The 25,991-nt window shown below is 37.3% G+C and overlaps 1 protein-coding gene across 7 annotated transcripts in view; it reads left to right on the top strand.

Annotated features, from left to right (window-relative positions):
* Nucleotides 1-25,991, top strand: part of MTMR2 (myotubularin related protein 2) — a 113,320-nt gene that overhangs the window by 25,979 nt on the left and 61,350 nt on the right. For 4 of the 7 annotated variants that reach the window (XM_087433612.1, XM_004427421.3, XM_014785235.2 and 1 more), the window contains one exon: nucleotides 21,687-21,792. The exons of 1 other annotated variant lie outside the window; for it this stretch is intronic. In XM_087433612.1, the coding sequence (XP_087289738.1) occupies nucleotides 21,687-21,792 (106 nt within the window). Of the gene's footprint in view, nucleotides 1-12,226; nucleotides 12,342-21,686; nucleotides 21,793-23,711; nucleotides 23,833-25,991 lie in introns of those variants that run through there. 2 more of the 7 variants (XM_087433615.1, XM_087433617.1) reach the window with 2 other exon arrangements.

The following is a 25,991-nucleotide window of genomic DNA, read 5'->3' as shown; positions in this document are numbered from 1 at the left end:
ATGAAAATGAATGTAGTTCCATTCACTAAATCTCAGATCTCTTCTTGCTTTATATCCTGTCCCTGGGCTACATGATTCAGTTTGATGAATTTAGTTATCACCTAGATATAACCTCTCCAGGGAATGTCAAAACTGGAAAAGTTTTATATTTCCACTTGATGAACACATCCACTTTGATGTTTTGCAAGAACCTCAAATTCAACATCATCAAAATCTATTGCATATTTCCACATACCCTATTCAGACTTTCTCTTTCTTCTGTTATTTCCTATCTTTGTCATTATGCGACCTATTCCAATTGTCTATTAAGTGATCTAGTTCAATAGTCTATTAACTAATCTAACTTCCTCTAGAATTTTTCCCCCAATTGATGCTCCGTAACTCCAGCAGAATATCTCTCTGCACATAGAACTAATTATATAACGCTTTTGCTGAGAAATGTTTGATGGCTTCCCGTGCCTACAGAATAGGATCTGAACTCTTATCATAGTATCCGTCATAGAACCATGATTTCTATGGTTCCTTCATAGAACGTAGCTCAGCCTTTCTTGCCTCTACCCCTCCTATGATCCACAAAGCCCTGTCACATAGGTTTCCCCAAATAATCTATTTCCTTATGCCGTTCTCTGTCTGAAATGTTTTTACTCTTCTGCTCTACCATCAAATGTCCATCGAACCAAACAGGCCAACGTCTGTAAAAAATGACATATTTTTCAAGTCTACCTCAATCTTTCTCAGTGATATTCAATCCTTCTCTATTCTACTGTAGTATTTTTTTTAACCATTCTTATGGCATTCATCACAGATTCATAGGTAAATAGGAGTCTGCCTCTCCCATGAGGCTATAATTTGGGAGCATATCTAATATTGCTGTATCACGTGTATCTTCACAGTGCAGTCATCCGATACAAAGTAAGCAGTAAATCAACATTACCTGAATGAATGAGTGGACAAACAAATGCATGATCAGGTCAAGTTTAAAATCCTTTGACTTACTACAGCATGGAGTACTACATGGTTCCCCGTGGATGCCTTAATGCTACCTCAGTCTTAAAAGTTCTAAGACCTCATCAGCTCCCCAAACTGATACCGAATGAAATGGGCTCGCCTCCTGGTGAGTTAAATAAGACTCTACACCAGTGGAAGTTGTCTCACAAAGTAAAGTGTATTTGCAGCAAATAGGAGGCCATGAGGAATCATTTCCAAAGTCATGGCATCCCTGAACAAAGGGAAGGAGGAACTTATATTTAGTTGGGGAATGCATATTCAGAAGGGAGAGGTGGGTATTCGCTTGTTCATCAGCTGAAGAACATGTTTCCACATAATGAGGCCTAAGCTCCTCCTGAAGAGATCCCTGCGTTAAACATGAGGCAAAGGTCATGGGCATAGCTCTTGTGGTGAGGCTTGGTCAGTTTCAGGATGGCTCCTGCATACATCTGCCTTGAGTGTCTTGCTTGCTCAGTTTCAGGATGGCTGGTAGTTACATCTCCTTAACATACAAAAGGAAAGAAACAACTTGGAAAAACAGTTAATTGCTTCCAAACCCCCCTTTGAGTTTCTGGAGGCACCTAGTTGGTGACAAAACTACCTACTTTTCTTGTTTGCCTTCTAATTTGGCACACTGGTTTCTTAGTCAGCAAGACTTGGGATCGTATATTGACCCTTTTCTCTCCCATTCTCATCATATCAAGTCAGTTGCCAAGTTCTGTTGATTCTATCTCCACTGTGTCCCCTGTATCCACTCCTGTTTGGTTTTTATGGCTAGTTTAGGCTCTTAGTATCTCTGACTTGAGGAGGTCTAACAGATTTTTTACTTTTATCATCCATTCTTCGACATATTGTTAAAGTAGTCTTCCTAAAATGCAGAAAGTTTTAGTGGCTTCTCACTGCTTTCAGAACTAAATATCTAAATATTAACTTATTTTTTAGAACCTACTGTAGTCTAATCAAAACCTATCTTTTCAGGCTTATTTCTGATTGTGCCTTACCAGTACCCTATACTCCAACTAAAGTGGTCTACCTCTTACAATAGCTTTAATATGCCCTGAATTTTCCACTTCTTTGTTTTTTTTTATGCTGTTCTTTTGCTTAGTGAAATTGAAATTGATGAGAAGGTGTTGAACTCTTCTATATTCTGGCTAACTTGAAACACCACCTCTTCCTTAAAACCTTTCTTGAGCCCCTAAATTAAAGCTGTATATGAGCTTTTTAATTTCTAAACCCCCAAGTGCTTTATTTCTCTCTCATTCATTTTTCATATTTTATGTTTTGTTGTGTTTTTTCTGTACTTGTATTAAGTGCATTGGAGTGAAAGCTCACTAGAAGAGCAACCCTGTGTTATTTATGTATCTCTGTATCTTTAGGAGTTCCTGGAACAGTAATATCTTACATATAATAGGTGCTCAAGAGTATTGACGAAATTAAACTGAGATATAGGATAACCAAAATAATATGCTAATGAATGGAGAGAATTTATAGTATCAGAACTGAGAAAAGACCATTATTTTTTTATAATCAGGTCATTAGTAATTATAGAAAGAGCTATTTTTAGGGGATTGATTGGGGCAGAAGCCAGATTGCAAAGGATTAACGAGTGAGTGAGTCCTGAGAAAATGGAGCTAGTGAGGATAGACAGTTTGCTGTAATGTGGAAAGTGGCTAAACTCTTAAGAAATGGAATATGGTCTGCATATTTGGAAAGAGACTTGTGAAGGAAAACCACATGTGGTGTTTGAAAGAAAAATGAGTGTGCTGTCAGAAATGCAAGTGCCAAGATTATTCCAAGTCATGCATTTTCATTTTTCACCTTGGCAGAGGAGAAGTACTTCAAATGAGTCAGGCTGCTAAAGCTAATAATGAGTTCCAGTGTGCTGAGGTCACAAAGTTCGAGTAAGTGTGCAAATCACAGAATAACAAGCCTGGTAAACATAACTGTGTTGGGCAGTGGCAGGGATGATGTTCCTGAGTCAATTGAGTTTATATTCCTTTGTTCCAGTTCAGTCTGATGAAATTATTTATTTAGAGAGAGGAGTTACTGAGCCAACCATATATATATATTTTAGGGGCTCTCTCCCCAGGTATATTTTGAAAGGTAAGACATTTGAAATGTAATTATTATTTAGATAAGTTAGAACATTTTTCAAGTGTACTTAAAAGATAGATATAGTTTCTGGTAAAATCACTTAATATGAAAATATTTAAAGAAAATATGGCTTATATTTCTTGATAGGATGTCATTTCTATTTATCTATAAGCAGGGTGTTAAATTTACACAGCGATAGCCCAGAGCTCCTGAAATAAGTGTAGCTATTGTACCATTTGACTTTATTATACATAAATATTCTCTTAAAGACTTTATTGTAAGAAATACAAGATTGGAATATTTCTGTTTAGTCTTTGAGTCTTCATATTCAAGACTAAGGCTGTGATTACATAATTAGAAAATATATATAGACACAAACACATACATACACATATTTATGGACAGTCATAAATATGGACAGTCGATTTAATGTTTCAATATTCATCTACATATTATATGAATATTACAGATGGTATAATACTTATTTCAGAAGCCCTGGATTGCATTAGAACTAAAAGGGATCATCTAGGCCAGGGTTCTTAACCTTAAAGTCCCTGACATTGTAAACAATTCAGGGAATAGCTTTCATGAGATTCTCAGAGGTAAACGACCACCAGAAAGCTAACCACTAAAATAGTGTAATTGGTACTTTTCACAGATAATGAAACTGTAATGGGGAGTGGGGATTAAGTCACTTGGCCAAGGATACTGCTGTTAGTTAGAAGGACTAAAATCCTGGTTTCTCAGTTCCCAACTGCTTTTTCTTTAACCATCCCAGTGGAAATAACAAATAGTCAAAAACCAATTCCCACCAGTTGTTTAAGGATTATTTATCAATCACTTAATAGCCTCTTTAAAGAAATGTTTACCCCAGTGTCCTAAGAAATTTTTTAATGGCAATAGGACACTATATATGGTATGTAAAATAATATACAAACAATAACTGTTTATCTTCCCCTACCCCTATTCTGCCCTTTCTCTCCCCCTTTACCAAGTTTCTTTTTCATTTTGTCTTGGATGTTCTAGTCATGGCCTCTGATGAATTTGATTAGAATAATCCATTCTTTTGATCATTCTCATTCATTCTTTCACTCATTAATTAATTCAACGAATATTTCCTGAGTGCCTGCTCTATGTCAGGCACCATGCTAGGTCCTAGGAATAGAACAATAAGTGAAATTAACATGATTCTTTCTTCTTGGAGTTTGTAGTCTTAGGAGAACTAAAGTCAAGAAGGAGATTGGCAGAATCAGGCTCCCTGCAGAGGGGCCAGCTTGTTTAAGGATCTCAAAGAAGGCCACTGTGGTTGGATTGAGGTGAGCAAGGGAGGAGAGAGATGCACAAGAGGAAGCTGGAGAAGAAGGCAGGGAGCAGATCATGTAACGACTTGAGCCTCAGGTAACATAAGAGCAGTGCGGAGCTCTTGAGAGATTTCAAGCAGAGGAATGGCATGGCTTGTGTCAACTTTTTGGCTATTGTGACTAATGCTGCTATGAACATTCCTGTGCATTTATGTGTGGACATGTTTTCATTTCTCTTGGGTGTATATTTAGGAGTGGAATTCCTGGGTCATTTGGTTACTCTGTTTCACCATTGACGGAACTGCCAGCCTGTTTTCCAAAGTGGCTGTACCATTTCACATTCCCACCAGCAATGTGCGACGATTCCAGTTTCTCCACATGTTTGCTAACATTTGTTATTGTCTGTCTTTTGACTCTAGCCACCCTTGAGGGTGTGGCGAGGTGTGTCATTGTGAGCTCCTTCCCTTTTCCTAGCAAGGCTTTTAAGTCTGGCGTTTAAGATTCTCAGTGATCTAGCACCAGGCTACCTTTTTAACTTTTTATCTGTTAGTTTGAGTAAACTGCTTATTATTCACAAAATATGCCATATACTTTCCCAAGTTCTTTTTTAAAAATTTCTGTGTGTGTGTGTGTGCGCGCACTTCTGATTTGTAAAGCCTTGATCTGTGCCTCACAATCCTTAAAGGCCCAGCTAAATTTCTTCTGTCTCCTTCATTTGAATATGTTGAGTCATACGGAATAGTTGATATTTGACCATTTTACCTACAAAATAGCAATTTCAAACGGTTGAACTTAATGTATTTCTTGCTTTCTCTAATCCTGGAATTACTGCCGTTCCCTTTGAGTTTTTTCTCCTGGCCCTTGTTTGTACCTCTCATGGTATTACTGATGTGCTTGTGTAGTACAATTTCTCTTATAGGCTGAAATCTCAAGGGCAGAGGCTGTTCTATAACCCAGTGTTTTGTACATAGTAAGGGTTTGGTAATTATTAACGTTTTTTTAAAGGAATATGTGTAATATATAATGAATCAATATAAAAAAAAGAATCAGTATAAACATAGTACATCAATGTAAGCATGACTGTAACTGAATACAAATGCAAAGGTGTTGGAATGACTAGACTTATTGGAAGGAGCCAGTAGGAATGGCTTAGAACTGGTTCCTTGAGGAAAATGAACCTTCAAGAGAAATTTTAGGTGGTTAAAAAGCACAGCTGGTCAGAAGAGAAGGCAGTTTGGAGACGACATTAAAAGGTATTCAAAGTAGAAAGTAAGAAGAGTCTGATTCTCATGATCAGTGGCAAGGAGCAGGTTTGTCTAGCTGGAGTGGAATGTAAGCTTGAGCTAGAGTTAGGTATGGTGGAGAACCTTGATGCTCTGAAAGCTATTGTGGGATTTAATTTGATTTGGAGGCAATTGCGTGCCAGTGTAAGAACCTTCATCATAATGTAAGTGCTAAGGAATTGTTGGAGCAATGCTTGAAGAAAATTATGCTTGTAGATTTGAATATAATATATTAGAAAGTGATGAGACTAACATCTCTGAATGAATCCAGGTATGAGCTGATTCTGGCTTTTTTCAGCCAAGGCTTATTGAGCTAGAGTGAGACATGAAAATGGGGAATAAAAATCATATTCAATGTGACAGAAAGGAAGAGAGGAAAAAGGAAAAATATAAAACAGTTTCTTCATGGAAATTACTTTGTGCAAGTTGGGATAAATAGTTTTGGGAAATGTAGTTCAGTGGAAAACAGTGATAGGCAAAATGAACATTCAATTTCTATTCACATTTTTCTCAGTGAACGGTTATTATTGATGACACGATTAGGTCTCTTCCAGGAGGACTGTCATGTCCTTTTTAGTACTTTTTAGAACTTTTGTGCTTTTTTTGTATAGAAAAATTTTTTTTATATTATCAGTTTTACTCGTAAATCCAAGAGAAACTCCTTTCATGACTTTCGTCTTCTAGGACTGTATTAGTCAACTCAGGCTTACTTCCAGAGTACTATAGACTGGGTGGCTTAAACAACAGAAATTTATTTCCCACAGTTCTGGAGACTGGGAAGTCCAAGATCAAAGCCAATTCAGTGTCTTGTGAGGACTCTCTTTGACTGGCTTGCAGATCACTGCCTTCTCATTATGTCCTCACATGATATTTCCTCCGTGTGTGTATGAAGAGATAGAGAGAGAGCAAGAGAGAAGGCTTACTCTCTCCCTCTTCTTATAAGGCCACTAATCTTATTGGATTAGGACCCCACCATTATGACCTCATTTAACTTTTTAATTAACCTCCTAAAAGCCATATCGCCAGTTACAATCACACTGAGGGTTAGAGCTTCAACGTAAGAATTTAGTGGGTGGTGGGGGGGACAGAATTCAGTCTATAGCGATGACAGCCTTCATTTTTAAATTGCATTTACAATGCCAACACACATGCTTCTATAGTGGGAATAATATTCATTTTTCTAATACTTCTAACATAATACTGTCCAAGAAACACAATTTCTTATTTTGTAAATACCAGCCAGGTCTTTAATTGTAGTTCTTGCTGTTTTTTCCCCTACCAGTAAATCTCTGGGTACAGTCATTGGGGGGTATTTGTATTCTCACTTGTAATATGTCACAACTGAAAGTAATATTAATGAGAGGTGAATGAAACATCAGCTTTCCCATTATAATTTTATTTATGCAGCTAATTTGACTTGGAGTAATATATGTGCAATAATACTCAGTTGTCATAAATAATAGTAACTAACACTTACATGTGTCACATATTCTTTCTTAAACACTTTACATGTTTCATTGTGAGAAAGGTGGGGAAATGATCTGTGGTAAAGAAAGAATCTTGAAATAGTGAACAAGATCAAAAATATCTGAGAGGAGGAGCCTGTAGATGAGTAAATGCAATAAAGTGTTAGAGATATTATGATACAAATACATACATTGCACAGTAAAGGAAGAAGTAATTGTGCATACAAGATGGGTGGGGCGAAGAGGACATGGAAGTGTATGAAGGACGTTACAGGCAAAGACAGCAGGGTTAGCAGAGGCAACAGAGGCATGAAATGGCTGGAAAACTTAGGGTATCTGCAAGCCATTCCCAATGGCTTCAGATGAGTAAAAGCTACAGCTAGAAATGTAGAACAAGGGCCAGATCATGGAAGACTTCAAGTGTTATGCTAAGGAGTTTGGGATTGATTCTGTAGGTAATGAGGAATCACTGAAGATTTAAGCAGGGAATGCAAATCAAAGCCACAATGAGATATCACCTCGCACCTGTCAGAATGGCTACCAAAAAGACAAGAAATAAGTGTTAGTGAGGAGGTGGAGAAAAGGGAATCCTTGTGCACTATTGGTAAGAGTGTAAATTTGTGCAGCCACTATGGAAAACAGTTTGGAGGTTCCTCAAAAAATTAAAAATAGAACTATCATATGATCCAGCCATTCCACTTGTGTGTATCTATCTGAAGAAAACAAAAACTCTAACTTGAAAAGATAAATGCACCTTTATGTTCATTGCAGCAATTTTTGCAGTAGCCAAGACATGGAAGCAACGTAAGTGTCCATCAATGGATGAATGGATAAAGAAAATGTGATATATATATATGTATATACACACACACACACACACAATAGAATATTATTCAGACATAAAAAGAAGGAAATCTTGCCATTTGTGACAACGTGATGGACCTTGAGGGCATTATGATAAGTGTAATAAGTCAGAGAAAGACAAATACTGTATGATCTCACTTATATCTAGAATCTAAAAAACCCCTAAAAAAACCAAAACCGGGGCCAGCCCTGTGGCTTGGTGGTTAAGTGCGCGCGCTGCGATGCTGGTGGCCCGGGTTCGGATCCCGGGTGCGCATCGAGGCACCACTTCTCCGTTCATCCTGGGGCCGAGTCCCACATACAGCAACTAGAAGGATGTGCAGCTACGACATACAACTATCCACTGGGGCTTTGGGGGGAAAAATAAAATAAATAAAATCTTTAAAAAAAAAAAAACCAAAACCGAAAACTGAACCCATAGATACAGAGAGCAAACTGGTGGTTGCCAGAGGCAAGGAGTGGGAGGTGGAGAAATGAGTGAAGGTGGTCAGAAGGTGCAAACTTCCAGTTATAAAATAAATAAGTGATAGAGATATAATGTACAGCATAGTGACTGTAGTTAATAATACTGTATTGTCTGTTTGAAAGTTGCTAAGAGAGTCGATCTTAAAAGTTCTCATCAGAAGAAAAAAAATATGTAACTGTGTGGTGATGGATGTTAACCAGACTATTGTGATCATTTCATAGTATATACAAATATCAAATCATTATGTTCTACACCTGAAACTAATGTAATGTTATATGTCAGTTACATCTTAATAAAAAAAACGATGTAAGTAGGGAATGATACGTCAGATCTGTTTGTGAAAGATCACCTTGCTACTGGTTTGGGATGGTATATTGGCTGAGCAGGAGAAAGGAGACAGGTGATTTGCAGTAGTCCAGGGAAGAGGTATTGAGGTAAGACAGTAGAAATTAGGATAGAAAAAGCAATGCATTCAAGATATGATAGGGAAGTTAGACTCTACAGGACTTTAGATTGACCGGATGTGATAGGATTGGGGAAAAGATAGTTATGGTTTAGAGAAGCCACTTGGGAAGTGGGAGTGCTGCTGAGCGCTTCCTTGGGCCTCGCTAATGTTTCTAACCGTGAGTGGCCCCAATGTGAAGATTTCCTCCATTAGTAGCCAAGCGTTAGCACAGGAGAAGGTAGATAGTTATAATGATCTGAATTTAGGGATTAACAGGGCAATGGTGACCAATGGATAAGGATATAAGGACACTTAGAGTTAGCCAAGAGAGTATGAAATGTTACACTATACATTCCAGGTTGTATAGGGAAGGAAGTGAAAGGGGAAAGGGAAAGCAGTCAAGTGTGAAGGATAATGACAAATCGAGGAGTTGAGGGGTGAGTTGTCTCCACTAGTTTGAAGATTAGATGAAGGGAAAGTTAAGGAAGTGTGAGATATTTGGAAAGGATAGCATCTGTGGTCAGAGATTGGTTTCCTTGAGTTTAAGATTACAGAGGCTGAGTAGTTCTCAGAAATGATAAAGTCCAGGGTGTCATTACAGAAGCACATTGCTAAAGTGGGGATGTGGATGAGGGATGTAGAAAGTGAGGAATTCTGAGCTAGGTGTAGCTAGTTTATCCTTATGGACATTAAAATTCTCATGATGATGGCAGCTTTGGAGTAAGAAGCAGCTTTGGAGAAGAAAGTGAGCCAGGTTAGAAAGTCTTTAGTGAGTGAGGAGGAGTAATTAAAAGGTGAGTAGATGATAGTAACAGAGTGGTTGTATACCCAAATACCATGAACCTCAGAGGAAGAAGGCTTTTATATATGAAGATGGGAAAAGTAATACTAGTGTAGAAGCGTGAGAGTGGAGCCTGGGGAAATGCTGGTTTCACCTTTGGGCTTTGTGAGATGTGGGAGAAGCAATGTTCTTCTCTAGAAAAGGCTGCAGGGAAGTGGATTCCAGAGGAGATGGGGGTTGGGGCAAAGCAGTGGAGGGGAGAATTCTGTTGAAAATATAAGGGAATTTATTCATTATGGAATGAAGATTTGAGTATAAGGTTAGGAAGAGTTAGTAGCTGAAGGAACACTTGGACAGGGCAAATGAATGGAGGAAACACGCAGTCAAACTAGAAGGTCTGGCATTTTTGAAGAGGGGCTCAGGATGACAAAGATAACAGGAATGTTTGAATTGAAGTTTATGTAGTGAATTTTATGGGCCCGGGAAAACTGAGGACTGAAGTGGTATTTGGTTACTTAATGAGGTTAGCAGGCATTGCTCCGAGTTCAAGTGCCTTGTCAATTACAAGATTCTTATTCTCAAGCAGTTTATAATTTAAAAAGGAGGTGGCCATGTAACCAAAGAGCTCTAGTCTAATGTGGAAAGTGCTAAGTGCAATTAAAGAATATAGACAGAAGTCTATTAAAGTGTAGAGGACTGAGAATTTTGTTCCAGCTGAAAGACCTGGGGAAGACTTCTAATAGCTAGCTTTTTAACTGGGTCTTAAGAAGTAAGTAGGATGTTAATAAATAGATTGGAGTAAAGGGGCATTCTCTTTTGGAATGGCATGAGCAAAGGTATGAATTCAGAGAAATACAGAGCTTGTTTATGGGACGGTCCATAAAAGGTAACCATAGAGAGCTTGAGCTCAAGATGAGCAAGGGAGAAATAGAAAAGAGCAGTGGAAATTAGATTGTATTATACCAGTAGCCATGGTGATCAGAGGCATGCGCAGAGCCCATATGACAGAAGAAAAAATAACTACTGAAAATAGAGCTCTGCATTCTGGGGCATGTGTGGCCACCTTCAGTAGCCACGAAGGGCAGCACTTTATGTTTACACCAGGAGAACTTGCAGTATTTTTGCTGGTGTGCGTGTGTGTATTTGTAAGTGTCTGCGGTAATCACAAGAACAGTACTATCATATATCCCCACCTCTGGCCCCTCCAGCTCCTCTTTGCTTCTCTGGAGTTTAAAACCTTTTGTAGACTGGTGATATTGAAATATATGTTAGTGCTTATTCAAATATAACATTGTAGATCATACTATCTTCCCATGTTTATGTGTGCCTGATAGAGAAGTTAATTAAAGGCTGTTTGCCACATTTTTGCTCGAAAGACTGCTTCTTGAATCTGAGACTGCAAGGTATTAGTTGCAGAACCTGGTTTTGTTTGTTATTTTCTCTTGGATTTATTTACTTCATACTTGGGCTCTAAAGAACCATTTGGTTTCTTAGTGGTGCATGCTATGATATTCTCTGTCAATATTATTTTTCTAGGTAATACACCACCCATAATTCTAAATTGTGTTTTATTGCCTTTAAGTGTTTTTTCTGTTCTCCCAGAGGGTCATATGCATAAACAGTAGTGTTGTACATTTGAACTTGTCCAAAATAGACTTTATGAGGTGTTGATTGCTTTATCACTTAGAATTGTTTTGGTTATACAGAATAGAAAACTTGATTACAGTGATTTTAACAATTGAATTTCATTTATTTTACGTAGCAAAAATTCCTGAAGTAGGGAGTTGTTGGTGTGGATTCAGCTACTCACGAGACTGTAAGGACTTTATGATCTTCCTGTTGTTTGGCTCCCTGTCCTTAGCAGGCCAGCATGTTGTTCATGTTTACAAGATGGCTACAGTATTTCCAAACTTTACATTCTTGTTCCAGGCAAGAGAGAGAAAGTGGGCAAAGTTAAGGGCTACCCTGCCGTTTCTGCTCCCATTTTTTAAGAAAATAAAAGGTTTCCATAACCATTAACAGACTTCCCCTTAAATCTCATTGACCAAAATTATGTCACATGGTTCTCCTAGCCACAAGAGAGCCAAAAGCAAGCACGGCATCTTGGGCTGGGCACAGACTGCCATGATCAAAGTGAGGAAAGAAAGGGGTGTGTATATGTATGGAGTAGGCATCAAACAATATCTGTCAAAGTAATGTGCCTAAAGTTTGATTATTTTACTTGTTATTTTAATGCAGATGGCATTTAATTAATCAGAAGTTGGCTACAAAAAAAAAGGAAGAAAACATTTTTAGGCTATCAATTTCTCTTTCCTTACGTTATGAAACTAAATAATAGAATTTCTTATGACTTCTCCATTGCATTATATTATGGACTCTTGGATATAGAAAAATAACAACCACAATCATACTTTGAAACAGTTAATAAAATAAAGAGATGTTCGCGTTAAAAAAAAAAATGTTATGAGGGAGTGACGTCAGCATCATGGCGGAGTGAGCTTTCCCGTGAACTCTTCCTCCGACAAGATACAACAAAAGCAACAGTCACAGACCAACAACGGAATCCCAGACAGTGAAAACCTAGAGCAGAGGGATCCACACTGCCACACATCTGAGAGCGGAACGTGCTGGGCCCCCGGAGGAAGTGGGGAGAGGTAAGGAGAACTCCGCTCCCTCCCCATCAGATCAGCGATCCGGGTCCGCGCGGCTCCCAGAGAGGGGGGAGGGGTGGCCCTCGGCGGGGAAACTGTGGCTCTTCGGACTCTCTCAGCCAGTGGGAAACTCCCACACAGAGGACTCAGAGGAGCCACAGGGCTACCATCAACATCTGAGCACCCCAGAGAGCGGATAAAGAGGGGCAAAGGAGAAGCCTCCCACGTCAGGGACCCAGAGGGCAAAAGAGAGAGCTCCCCGCTCCCCGCAACCCGGACTCTGCAGCTCGACCAGACCAAACCTAGCGATCCGAGGCAGACCTGATCAAACGACTGGACCCGTGGATCGCAGTGGGGAAAAAAACAAAACAAAACTGCGGATCGCAGCAGAAAAACCGGGGCAGAGCGCAGGGGGCTTAGACTACACAGCCCTTTACCACCAGACAGTGGCGGCAGGTGGAAATTGCAACCAGAGACTTCCAGGATGAGGAAAAACAAAACCAACACAGGAACCACAACGCAAAAATATATGAAATCACCAGACCAGAAACAAAATGACAAGCACCCAGAAATCAACCCCGAAGACACAGAAATCCATAAACTAAATGACAGAGATTTCAAAATAGCTATCATAAAAACACTCAACGAAATACAAGACAACACAGACAAACAATTCAATGAGATTAGGAGTTTCTTCACAAAAGAGATTGAAATCATAAAGAAAAACCAATCAGTGCTGATGGAGATGAAGAACACAATGGAGGAGATAAAGGAGAATCTGGAATCTTTAAAGAACAGAGCTGACAATATGGAGGAAAGAATTAGTACTTTAGAGGATAGGAAAACAGATATACTCCAGATGGAAGAGGAGAGAGAACTAAGACTAAAAAGAAATGAAGAAAGACTCCGAGAAATATCTGACCCTATTAGAAAATGTAACAAGAATTATAGGTATTCCTGAGGGAGAGGAGAGGGAAAGAGGAACAGAGAGCCTATTCAAGGAAATAATAGCTGAGAATTTCCCAAATCTGGGGAAGGAGCAGGAAATACCAGTAAGCGAAGCCAACAGGACACCTATATATATTAACAGACAAAGGCCTTCACCACGACACCTAGTGGTAAGACTAGCCAGGGTCAACGACAAAGAAACAATATTAAGGGCAGCTAGACAAAAACAAAAAATAACGTACAAAGGAACTTCCATCAGGCTCTCAGCAGATTTCTCAACAGAAACTTTTCAGGCTAGAAGAGACTGGAATGATATATTCAAAATACTGAAAGACAAAAACTTTCAGCCAAGAATACTCTATCCAGCAAAAATATCCTTCAAATATGATGGAGAAATAGTAACTCTCCCAGATAAACAAAAGCTAAGGGAGTTCATGGCCGCGAGACCCCCACTACAAGAAATACTCAAGAAGGCCCTCAGGCCTGAAAAAAAGAAGAGAAAGGGAACACAAAGCTTGGAGGAAGGAGAAAAGTAGGTAGACAAAATCAGAGAAATAGTAGATCTTTACCGGAATAGGTTAGCAACCACTTAAATACTAAACTCAAAGATCAAAGGAAGAAATTCACCAAAAATAAATTTAACCTCATCACTGTAAACACACAGCCACAACACAAGATAGAATAATGTATAACAAGAGCAACTTAGAAGGGGAAGAGGAAAGTGACTGAAGTGACTTAGTATAAGGAAATAGGAGGCTATCAGATAATGGACTATCTCATACACAAGATTTTTTGCCCAAACCTCAAGGTAACCACTAAACAAATAATCAAAGCAAAACCACATATGATAAACAAAGAGAAAACTAGAAGAATCATAAGACAGAACAACCAAACGGAATTGGCAGTCCAAAACAAATGGGACAAGAAACAAAGGAAATGCAAAAGAACCAGAAAATAAGTGACAAAACAGCAACATTAAGCCCTCATATATCAATAATTATCCTAAATGTAAATGGATTGAACTCTCCAATCAAAAGATACAGAGTGGCAGGATGGATTAAAAAGCCAGACCCAACAATATGCTGCCTTCAGGAAACACATCTTAGCACTAAAGACAAGCACAGGCTCAGAGTGAAAGGATGGAAGACAATACTCCAAGCTAATGGCAAGCAAAAGAAAGCAGGTGTTGCCATACTCATATCAGACAAAGTAGACCTCAAGATAAAACAGGTTAAGAAAGACAAAGAAGGGAAATATATAATGATAAAAGGGACACTACATCAAGAAGACATATCACTTATAAATATATATGCACCCAACATAGGAGCACCAATGTACATAAAGCAACTATTAACAAACCTAAAAGGAGAAATCAACAACAACACAATAATAGTAGGGGATCTTAACACCCCACTTACAGCAATGGATAGATCATCCAGACAAAAAGTTAATAAAGAAATATTAGACTTAAATGAAAAACTGGACGAGATGGACCTAGTAGACATATACAGAGCACTCCATCCAAAAACAGCTGACTACACATTCTTCTCAAGCGCGCATGGAACATTCTCTAGGATAGACCATATGTTGGGAAACAAAGCAAGCCTCAATAAATTTAAGAAGATTGAAATCATAACAAGCATCTTTTCAGACCATAAGGCTATGAAACTGGAAATGAACCATGAAAAAAAAACTGGGAAAGTGACAAAAATGTGGAGATTAAACAACATGCTACTGAACAACCAATGGACCATTGATGAAATTAAAGGAGAAATCAAAAACTCTCTGGAAACAAACGAAAATGATAACATGCCATATCAAACCATATGGGATGCAGCAAAAGCGGTCCTGAGAGGGAAACTCATAACGATACAAGCCCACCTTAACAAACAAGAAAAAGCCCTAATAGGCAACCTTAAATTACACCTAACAGAACTAGAAAAAGAAGAACAAACAAAGCCCAAAGTCAGCAGAAGGAGAGAAATAATAAAAATCAGAGCAGAAATAAATGAAATTGAGACCAAAAAAACAGTAGAAAGGATTAATGAAACAAAGAGTTGGTTCTTCGAGAAGATAAACAAAATCGACAAACCCTTAGCCAGGCTTACTAAGAAAAAAAGAGAAAAGGCTCAAGTAAATAAAATTAGAAATGAAAGAGGAGAAATTACAACGGATACCATGGAAATACAGAAGATTATAAGAGAATACTATGAGAAATTATATGCCAACAAATTGGACAATCTAGAAGAAATGGATAAATTCTTAGACTTATACAACCTCCCAAAATTGAACCAAGAAGAAATGGAGAATCTGAATAGACCAATAACAAGTAAAGAGATTGAAATAGTAATCAAAAACCTCCCAAAAAATAAAAGTCTAGGACCAGATGGCTTCTCCAGTGAATTTTACCAAACATTCAAAGAAGATTTAATACCCATCCTCCTCAAACTATTCCAAAAAATAGAGGAAGATGGAACACTTCCTAAATCATTCTATGAGGCCAACATCACCCTGATACCAAAACCAGACAAAGACAATACAAAGAAAGAAAATTACAGGCCAATATCGCTGGTGAACATTGATGCAAAAATCCTCAACAAAACATTGGCAAACCGAATACAACAATACATTAAAAAGATCACACACCATGATCAAGTGGGATTTATACCAGGGACGCAGGGATGGTTCAACATCTGCAAATCAATCAACGTGATACATCACATCAACAAAACAAAGAATAAAAACCACATGATCATCTCAATAGACGCAGAGAAGGCATTTGACAAGATACAACATCCATTTATGATAAAAACTCTCAATAAAATGGGAATAGAAGGAAAGTACCTCAACATAGTAAAGGCCATATATGACAAACCCACAGCCAACATCATACTCAACGGGGAAAGACTGAAAGCCATTCCTCTGAGAACAGGAACGAGGCAGGGCTGCCCACTCTCACCACTCCTGTTCAACATAGTACTGGAGGTTTTGGCCAGAGCAGTTAGGCAAGAAAAAGGAATAAAAGGAATCCAAATAGGTAACGAAGAAGTGAAACTCTCACTATTTGCAGATGACATGATTGTATATATAGAAAACCCTAAAGAATCTGTTGGAAAACTATTAGAAACAATCAACAACTACAGCAAAGTTGCAGGGTACAAAATCAATCTACAAAAATCAGTTGCATTTCTATATGCTAATAATGAACTAACAGAAAGAGAGCTCAAAAAGATAATACCATTTACAATTGCATCAAAAAGAATAAAATACCTAGGAATAAATCTTACCAAGGAGGTGAAGGACCTATACAGTGAGAACTACAAGACATTATTGAGGGAAATCCATGATGTCATAAAGAAATGGAAAGATATCCCATGCACGTGGATTGGAAGAATAAACATAGTTAAAATGTCTATATTACCTAAAGCAATCTACAGATTCAATGCAATCCCAATCAGAATCCCAATGACATTCTTCACAGAAATAGAAAAAAGAATACTAAAATTTATATGGGGCAACAAAAGACCCCAAATAGCTAAAGAAATCCTAAAGAAAAAGAACAAAGCAGGAGGCATCACAATCCCTGACTTCAAAACATACTACAAAGCAATAGTAATCAAAACAGCATGGTACTGGTACAAAAACAGACATACAGATCAATGGAACAGAATTGAAAGCCCAGAAATAAAACCACACATATACGGACAGCTAATTTTCGACAAAGGTGCTAAGAACATGCAATGGAGAAAGGAAAGTCTCTTCAATAAATGGTGTTGGGAAAACTGGACAGCCACATGCAAAAGAATGAAAGTGGACCATGTGCTATCGCCATTCACAAAAATTAACTCAAAATGGATCAAAGACCTGAAGGTGAGACCTGAAACTATAAAACTCATAGAAGAAAATATAGGCAACACACTATTTGACATTGGTTTTAAAGGAATCTTTTTGGATGACATGCCTACCCAGATTAGGGAAACTAAAGAAAAAATAAACAAGTGGGACTTTATCAGATTAAAGAGCTTTTATAAGACAAATGAAACCAGAATCAAGATGAACAAACAACCAACCAGCTGGGTGAGAATATTTGCAAAACATACATCTGACAAGGGGTTGATCTCCATAATATATAAAGAACTCACACAATTGAACAACAACAACAAAAAAACCCGATCAAAAAATGGGCAGAGGAAATGAAGAGACACTTCTCCAAGGAAGATATACAGATGGCCAATAGGCACATGAAAAGATGCTCAACATCACTAATCATCAGGGAAATGCAAATCAAAACAACACTAAGATACCACCTCACGCCTGTTAGAATGGCTATAATCACCAAGACAAAAAACAACAAATGTTGGAGAGGATGTGGAGAAACAGGAACCCTCATACACAGCTGGTGGGAATGCAAATTGGTGCAGCCTCTATGGAAAACGGTATGGAGATTCCTCAAAGAATTAAAAATAGAGATGCCCTATGATCCAGCCATCCTACTACTGGGAATCTATCCAACGCACCTGAAATCAACAATCCAAAGAGGCTTATGCACCCCTATGTTCATTGCAGCATTATTCACCATAGCCAAGAAGTGGAAGCAACCTAAGTGTCCCTCGACTGACGATTGGATTAAGAAAATGTGGTATATATATACAATGGAATACTACTCAGCCATAAAAAAGACAAAATCGTCCCATTTGCAACAACATGGATGGGCCTGGAGCGTATTATGTTAAGTGAAATAAGCCAGAAAGAGAAAGACAAACACTGTATGATCTCACTCATATGTGGAATATAAACCAACACATGGACAGAGAAAACTGGACTGTGGTTACCAGGGCAGTGGGGGTGGGGGGTGGGCACAAGGGGTGAAGGGAGTCATATATGTGGTGATGGACAAACAAAAATGTACAACCCAAAATTTCACAATGTTAGAAACCATTAAAACATCAATTAAAAAAAAAAAATGTTATGAAGTGTTCCCAGTGGCATACCATTTTCATCCGTTTAAATGACATTTTCTTTTGGGGGAGATGATTTTCACATTGTATAAATACATAACATTTTGCAGATGGCATAATCTTATACATGGAAAACTGTAAAAACTCTACCAAAAACATATTAAAACTAATAAACAAATTCAGGAAAGTTGCAGGATTCAAAATCAACATGCAGAAATCAGTTGTGTTTCTATACACTAACAACAGAGTCTCTGAAAAAGACATTAAGAAAATATTCCATTGCAATGCATCAAAACAGAGTAAAATACTTAGGAATAAATTTAACCAAGGAGGTTAAAGACCTTTACAGAGAGAACTATAAAATAATGATGGGGCCGGCCCCGTGGCTTAGCGGCTAAGTGGGCACGCTCTGCTACTGGCGGCCCGGGTTCAGATCCCGGGCGTGCACCGATGCACTGCTTCTCCGGCCATGCTGAGGCCGCGTCCCACATACAGCAACTAGAAGAATGTGCAACTATGACATACAACTATCTACTGGGGCTTTGGGGGAAAAAAAGGAGGAGGATTGGCAATAGATGTTAGCTAAGAGCTGGTCTTCCTCAGCAAAAAGAGGAGGATTAGCATGGATGTTATCTCAGGGCTGATCTTCCTCACAAAAAAATAAATAAATAAATAATGATGGAAAAAATTGAAGAAGACACAAATCAATGGAAAGTTATTCTGTGTTAATGGATTAGAAGAATGAATCTTGTTAAAATGTCCATACTACCCCAAGTGATCCACAGATTCAATACATTCTCTATAAAAATTCCAATGGCATTTTTCACAGAAAAAACAATTCTAAAATCAGTATGGAACACAAAAGACCCCAGATAGCTAAAGCAGTCTTGAGCACGGAGAACAAAGCTGAAGGCATACTTCCTAACTTTCAACTGTATTAGAAAGCTATAGTTATCAAAACAGTATGGTACTGGTATAAAAAACAGAAACATAGACCAATGGAATGGAATGGAGAGCCCAGAAATAAAACCACACATGAGGGTCAACTTATCTTTGAAAGGGGCTCCAGAATATACAATGGGAAAAGGATAAACTCTTTAATAAATGGTGTTAGTAAAAATAGATGTCCACATGCAAAAGAATGAAATTGGGCCCTTATATTACACCATACACAAAAATAAACTCAAAATGGATTAAACATTTAAATGTAAGACCTGAATCTGTAAAACTAGAGGAAAATGTAGGGGAAAAGCTCCTTGGCATTAGTGTTGAGACTGGTTTCTTGGTTTTGACACCAATAGCACAGGCAACAAAAGCAAAAATAAACTAGTGGGACTACATCAAACTAAAAAATTTCTCCACAACAAAGGAAACAATCAATGAAGTGAAAAAGTAACCTACAGAATGGGAGAAAATATTTTTAAACCATATATCTGATAAGAGAGAAATGAGGAGATATTGATCAAAGGGGACAAATTTTCAGATATAAGTGCATAAGTTCTGGGGACCTAATGTATAGCATGGTGACTATGGTAACCTATACCTTATTGTATACGTGAAATTGCCAAGAGAGTAGATCTCAAATTCTCTCACCACAAAAAAAAGAGAACTGTGAGGTGAAGGATGTTTTAATTAGATTGATTGTGGTAGTCATTTCACCGTGTATACATATATCAAAACTTCATATTGTACACCTTAAATATATACAGTTTTTATTTATCAATCATGCCTCAATAAAGCTGAAAAAAATTTAAAAAATGAAGTGACAATTTCTTTTGGGGGAGATAATTTTCACATGTGTAAATAATTTATTATTATAGGCAGGTTTATGGTGGACAAATTTTAAAATGAAACATGGAATTTAAATATTATCTCAGGGGCCGGCCCGGTGGTGCAAGCAGTTAAGTGTGCGTGCTCCACTGTGGCGGCCCGGGGTTTGCCGATTCGGATCCCAGGCACACACTGATGCACGACTTGTTAGGCCATGCTGTGGTGGCATGCCATATAAAGTAGAGGAAGATGGGCATGGATGTTAGCCCAGGGCCAGTCTTCCTCAGCAAAAAAGAGGAGGATTGGCATCGGATGTTAGCTCAGGGCGGGTCTTCCTCACACACACACACAAAAAAAATGTTATCTAATGAAAAAATTTTGACTTTTGGTGTGAGGAAGATGTTTAATAAGTTGGGAATGGAGCTTTAGAAAAATATATTTTTTAGTCAGATCTTTAAGCTTCAGTGTTTGAGGTTTTTCCATCATTGGTTTTTCTTACCTTGAATAAGTTTAACTTGCTTTTACTGATAAAAGGAAATGATGTAAATCATTCAGTTTCTGGCATAGGAATATTGTCACTGTGTTTTTGAATTTAACAAACAATACATGTTAACAGTATACTTAACAGTTAACAGGAAGTGAAGTAGATGTTTTGGAAAATAAAGACACAATTCTCCGTCTTGGGATACTTAAAATTTAGTTGGTGAGACAAAGTGTACATACCTGAGATCACTAAACAATAAAAGGCAGTATGTGATCACGTATGGAGAGTTCTATAGTAATTTAAGGGAATAAAAGTAACTATAGAATGTGATTACCTAGTATAATGGAAGAAGTGAATATTTAAGACAGGCTTGTTAAAAATATAGAGTTTGATTTGGTGGAAAGGTACAAGGTACAAAGATAGCTTCCCATCTTTATCTTCTGTTCATCCAGCCCTGTTGAACTATTTGTAGTTTCTCAAATGTCCTATCCTCTTTGATAATTCTATACCTTTGCAGTGCTTTTTGTTTGTTCATTTATGGAATTCCTTTACTTTTTTGTCAGCCTGGCATTCTCCTGTCTTTCAAGACTCAGTTCAAATATCATCTCCTCTGTGAAGTCTTCTCTGAACTTTCTGAGTAGAGTTAGGTGCTTCCTTTTCTTTTCTCCCATAGTTTGTTCACTCTTTCTCTTTCTCTGTGTGTGTGTGTGTGTGTGTGTGTGTGTGTGTGTGGTTAGAGTCATTATCACATTGCACCGTTAATTTACTTGACTGTCTCTGCCACAACCTTGTGAGCTTCATGAACATGAGGATTATATTGTGTTTATCTCCAAATCATATGGCCTGATGTAATGGTTTTGCACCGTTACACCATTACTCGTTTGCATCAATGAGTATTCATTGGATGAATGGATGGTTGGATAAAAAGAAAGAATTAGCCTGTGTTGTATTCATAAGTACTGGGGAAGTCTGTCCAGAGGGAATACGGAAGGTAAGAATACTTAGCCCTGCAGAAATAGAGAGTTTGCAATTTACCAATATTTGGAGAGAAGATTGACTAGGTAAAGTAGTTGGCACTAGTTGGCAATGGAAGCTTTAGTAAATAATGGAGATAGAATTAATAAAATTTCTGAAATTGGCTTTTTAAAGCCCCATTTTTCAAACATACTGTGCTTTTGTATTTTGTAGTGCTTCCACTTCTCATTCAGAGAATTCAGTGCATACAAAATCAGCTTCTGTTGTATCATCAGATTCCATTTCAACTTCTGCAGACAACTTTTCTCCTGATTTGAGGGTATGTATACTATTTCTAAGTTCTGATGAAGTGTTTTCTCTTAGTTATTTATGGCCACACTGTCAATATAACCTTTAAGCAGGAAATACGGATGGAGTATTCTCAACGACGTCAGTCTTTATAAAATATCCCAGAACAGGCCAGCAAATTTGGAATTCTTATTTATTTGTAAAAAAAAAAACGTGCAATTCATCTCTAAGTTTGTTAACTTTTAAGTTTTTTGCCAAAAGATAATGAATTTCATTGTGGTGTAAAAGATTTTCATGATTACTCTCATTTTGATGGCCAATTATAGCTAAACATTTATTTAGTACTTACCATGTGACAAGCATTGTTCTAAGTGCTGTAATGAAATATCTCTCTTAATTCTTCTCCTAGTTCTGTGAGGTAGACACTTGTTATTATCACCATTCTGCAGATGATGATAACTCGTAGAAAGATTAAGTAACCTGTCCAAGGTCTCATAGCTAATAAATTCTGTTGCCGGTATTCCAGCTCATGCAGTCCAGTTCTGGAGCTAAGTCCCTTAAATACCGTACTATAGTTGCTACACATCTCATTATAGTTTGTAAGTATTCCTCTGTTTATTAAAGGTCGTGTTGCTATGAAATTGACCACATCAGTGATATCCTATAGCACTTTGTACATTTTTGGATTCATCTGCTTTTCTACAACTTCTTGTCTATGAATGATGGAGAAAATGAATTTCATGTGTGGTGCTAACTCATAAACCTTACCTCATAATCTTTTTATTTTGATCGACTGCTTTCTCAGTGGTTACTTTTTCACAATTTTACTAAAAATTGTTTTCATTAAAGAAGTCGTTTGCTGTTGAGAATATATCTTTTTCATATATTTCATTTTCAAAACAGAATCCAACAAATGTAAGAAGACAGGTTGGAAACATCTGTAAAGGCTTCTGCATATTTGTCATTACCTTTTGTGAAATGTCATAAAATAGTAGATTGTGTATAGCATGACTTTAAACATCACTAAAAATGATAAAGATTTATCATTATAATCTTGATTATATGTTGTGCTAATTATGAAGGCTTCATAATATCATTAGCTGTTATCTTGAAGCATAATAAACATTTAGGGCAGAGTTCATTGTTAGTAATAGTAGATGTAAATCCATTGTTGCCTCTCTTTAATTTGTTACTATTTAAAAATACGTATTTTATATATGTATCTAACTTTTGTTTATTCATTACAGTAATAAAAATCCACTAAGGGCCAATAGGCATCTTAATAATTTTGAAATTTTTTGGCCTACTTCTGGTCAGATCTTATTAGTTGAAAACATCGTTGTTTTTAACTTCATGTTGTGACTGATAAAGAACACATACTAGGAATGGGAGAAATGTCACTTTTGCTTCTTGTGTATGCTTATATTATTAATATTGTATTCTACCTACTGTTTCTTGCCTGAAATATTTTAAATCATTTGTGTATTCTTGTGAGGAGTAGTTTAGTTAAACTACTTTACTGGGCATACATGTGAATTGCAGTACATTGCAGGGTACTGAAAGGAGGCCTCTGTTACCAGCTTCTCTGCGTGCAGACACCCTGCATTTCCTCAGGACACCATATGTACCATAAATAAAAGTGACTGGCTGATATTGGGACAAAATGAGGGTCATGATGTTAATCTGTATATTAAATATTATAATTTATTTCTTATTTTTATTAGATAAATTTTTTATTTTAGAACAGTTTTAGATTTACAGAAAACTTGCAAAGATGGTATCGAGTTCCCACGTACTTGACATCCGGTTTCTCCTATTGTTAATATCTTACATTTGTATGGTACATTTGTCAAAATTAATGAATCAGTGTTGATACATTATTATTAACTAAAGTCCATACTTTATTCAGATATTCTTAGTTTTTACTTAATGTCCTCCTTTTTGTTCCAGGGTCCCATCCAGGACACCACATTACATTTAGTAGTCATGTCTCCTTAGGCTCCTCTTGGCTGTGACAGGTTTTCAGACTTTGTTTTTGGTGACTCGGACAGTTTTGAAGAGCACTGGTCAGGTACTTCATAGAATGTCTGATGTTTTACCCATTATTAGACTGGGGTTATGTGTTATAGGGAAGAAGACCACAGAGCTTAAACAGACATTTTCATCACATCATATCAAGGGTTACATACTGTCAACATGATTCATCACTGTTGATGGTAATCTTAATCACTTGGTTGAGGTAGTGTTAGGTTTTTTCGCTATAAAATACTCTTTTTTTTTTTCCCGCCTTCTCGTTGTACTATACTTTTTGGAAGGAAGTGCCTGTGCACAGCCCACACTTAAGGAGTAGGGAGTTGTGCTCTACCTTGTTGAGAGTGGAACATCTCTCAACATTTTTTGTGACTCTTCTGCATGAGAGATTTGTCTGTTTTCCCTCATTTATTGATTTATTCGATCATTTATGTCAGTATAGACTCATGGATATTTATTTTATATTTTGGATTATAATCTAGTACTGCTTTGTTGCTCAAATTGCTCCAACTCCAAATTGGGAGTTCTTTCAGTCGGATCTTTTGTCCCTTTGACACGCTCACATTATTGTGCTTTTTAAATTTTTTTGTTTTTGTGTTTTTTGGCTCTTCTTTACTTTCTGGCACTACAAGATGCTTTAGGCTCATCTTGATATTTCCTTCCCAGGCTTAGAATCATCATCCGTTTCTCAAAGAGCTCAGGTTTCTTTTCTTGGAGAATGGTGTTAGAAACCAAGGTCTGGGCGCTAGGTGTACCACTTTCTTATTTTTTTTTTTACCAAAAAAAGGGTAACAAAATACTTTTATTTTCCTTCTGAAGCAAAAGATCATTTTCATGTGTCCTATTTGGAGATAATATTATGGGTAGAGTGATCATATATGCAAGTTTGTCTGGAGTAGACTTATTTTATGCCTGTCGTCCCTTCAAGTTTAACCTTAGACACAAAAATGTCGTGAATTATTGACTCTCTCAGCACAAGGATACCAAGAGAATCTGTTGAATTTATGTATCAGCCCCATGACTTCAGGAATTATCCCTTATTAATTCAGCATCTTTCACAACTTAATGGGGCCCTCAGAGTATTTTTATTAGATGAATGAAGAGACAGTTGTTAAATGTTAAATTAAGGAGAAGATGTTTTGGGGCAACAAAGGTTAACTGTACTTTCCATAGTAGAGTTCCTAAAGGGGCAGAGAAAAAAAGAAAATGAATATGTTTAGGCTGCCTGTTACCCTGTTTTCTCATTTTTAAAGATATCTTTGATTGTTAGATATATCTTTACTTGAATCACAGTCTTTTTTCAGTTGTGGGAGAGAAATGAATGACTAACATTACATTGAATGTTAGTATCATTTTAAAAATGCAGCGTGATTTCAAATGTATGTGTGCTGTTTTCAGAGGGTGGGGTGGGAGGAAGGATGTGCTGCTAATAATTGAAAAAAATCTAGCCTGCTACTATGATAAGCATTTATACATGCCTCATCTCATTTAACTTTCACAACACTCCTGCGAGACAGATATTATTATCCCACTTGACAGATGAGAAACCTGATATTCAGAAGAGATGAATTAAATCATGTTCTTAAAGGCACACAGCTAGGTGTTGCTCTATTTTAGTCTAAGGTTGGTCATATTCTTGTACAGCACATTACCCAGAGAGACTATCTGCCCATGATTTTGCTACTAAGTTTTTTCAAGTTTGAAGTGAGATTTTCTTACTTAACAAGGAATATCTTTAATACATTTTTTGAGGTAGAAATAGCAGTTTTCAATATTACTTCCTTAATAAATGAGAATTGCTTTTCTAAATAATCAGAAAAAGAGGGTTTTTGTAATAAAATCTGACCTCCCCTTTTCCCCAGTTTTGTTAGTTGATGATATTTTGTTTTTAGTATGTATACCTTTAGTGGCCATAAAATGGTAGTGCTCTAGTTAATTATAGGTGGAACTAACTGCAGACAGCTATGTGCTCCTTTTTGACCAACCACGGTTTGGCTCTGTGTGTGAGATGAGGGGCTTGGTATGGTAGTTTTGAAAATCATCATTCACAGGTGATGTCAAGTTGGTTAACCTCTAGGCTTCGAGTTCTCCACATAGCCTCACTGTTTATCTCTGCTCTGAGCCTCAACGTTTTATGAGCTCCTTTAGTAACAGCTTTTACATAGAAGTGTAGAAAACACAATGCATTGAAAAGCTAAT

This window comes from Ceratotherium simum, chromosome 7 (genome assembly GCF_057802395.1).
Source record: "Ceratotherium simum simum isolate JZ-2026a chromosome 7, ASM5780239v1, whole genome shotgun sequence".
Lineage (NCBI taxonomy): Eukaryota > Metazoa > Chordata > Mammalia > Perissodactyla > Rhinocerotidae > Ceratotherium > Ceratotherium simum.
Note: the sequence above shows the minus strand (reverse complement) of the source record. Positions and strands in the feature narration are given on the sequence as shown.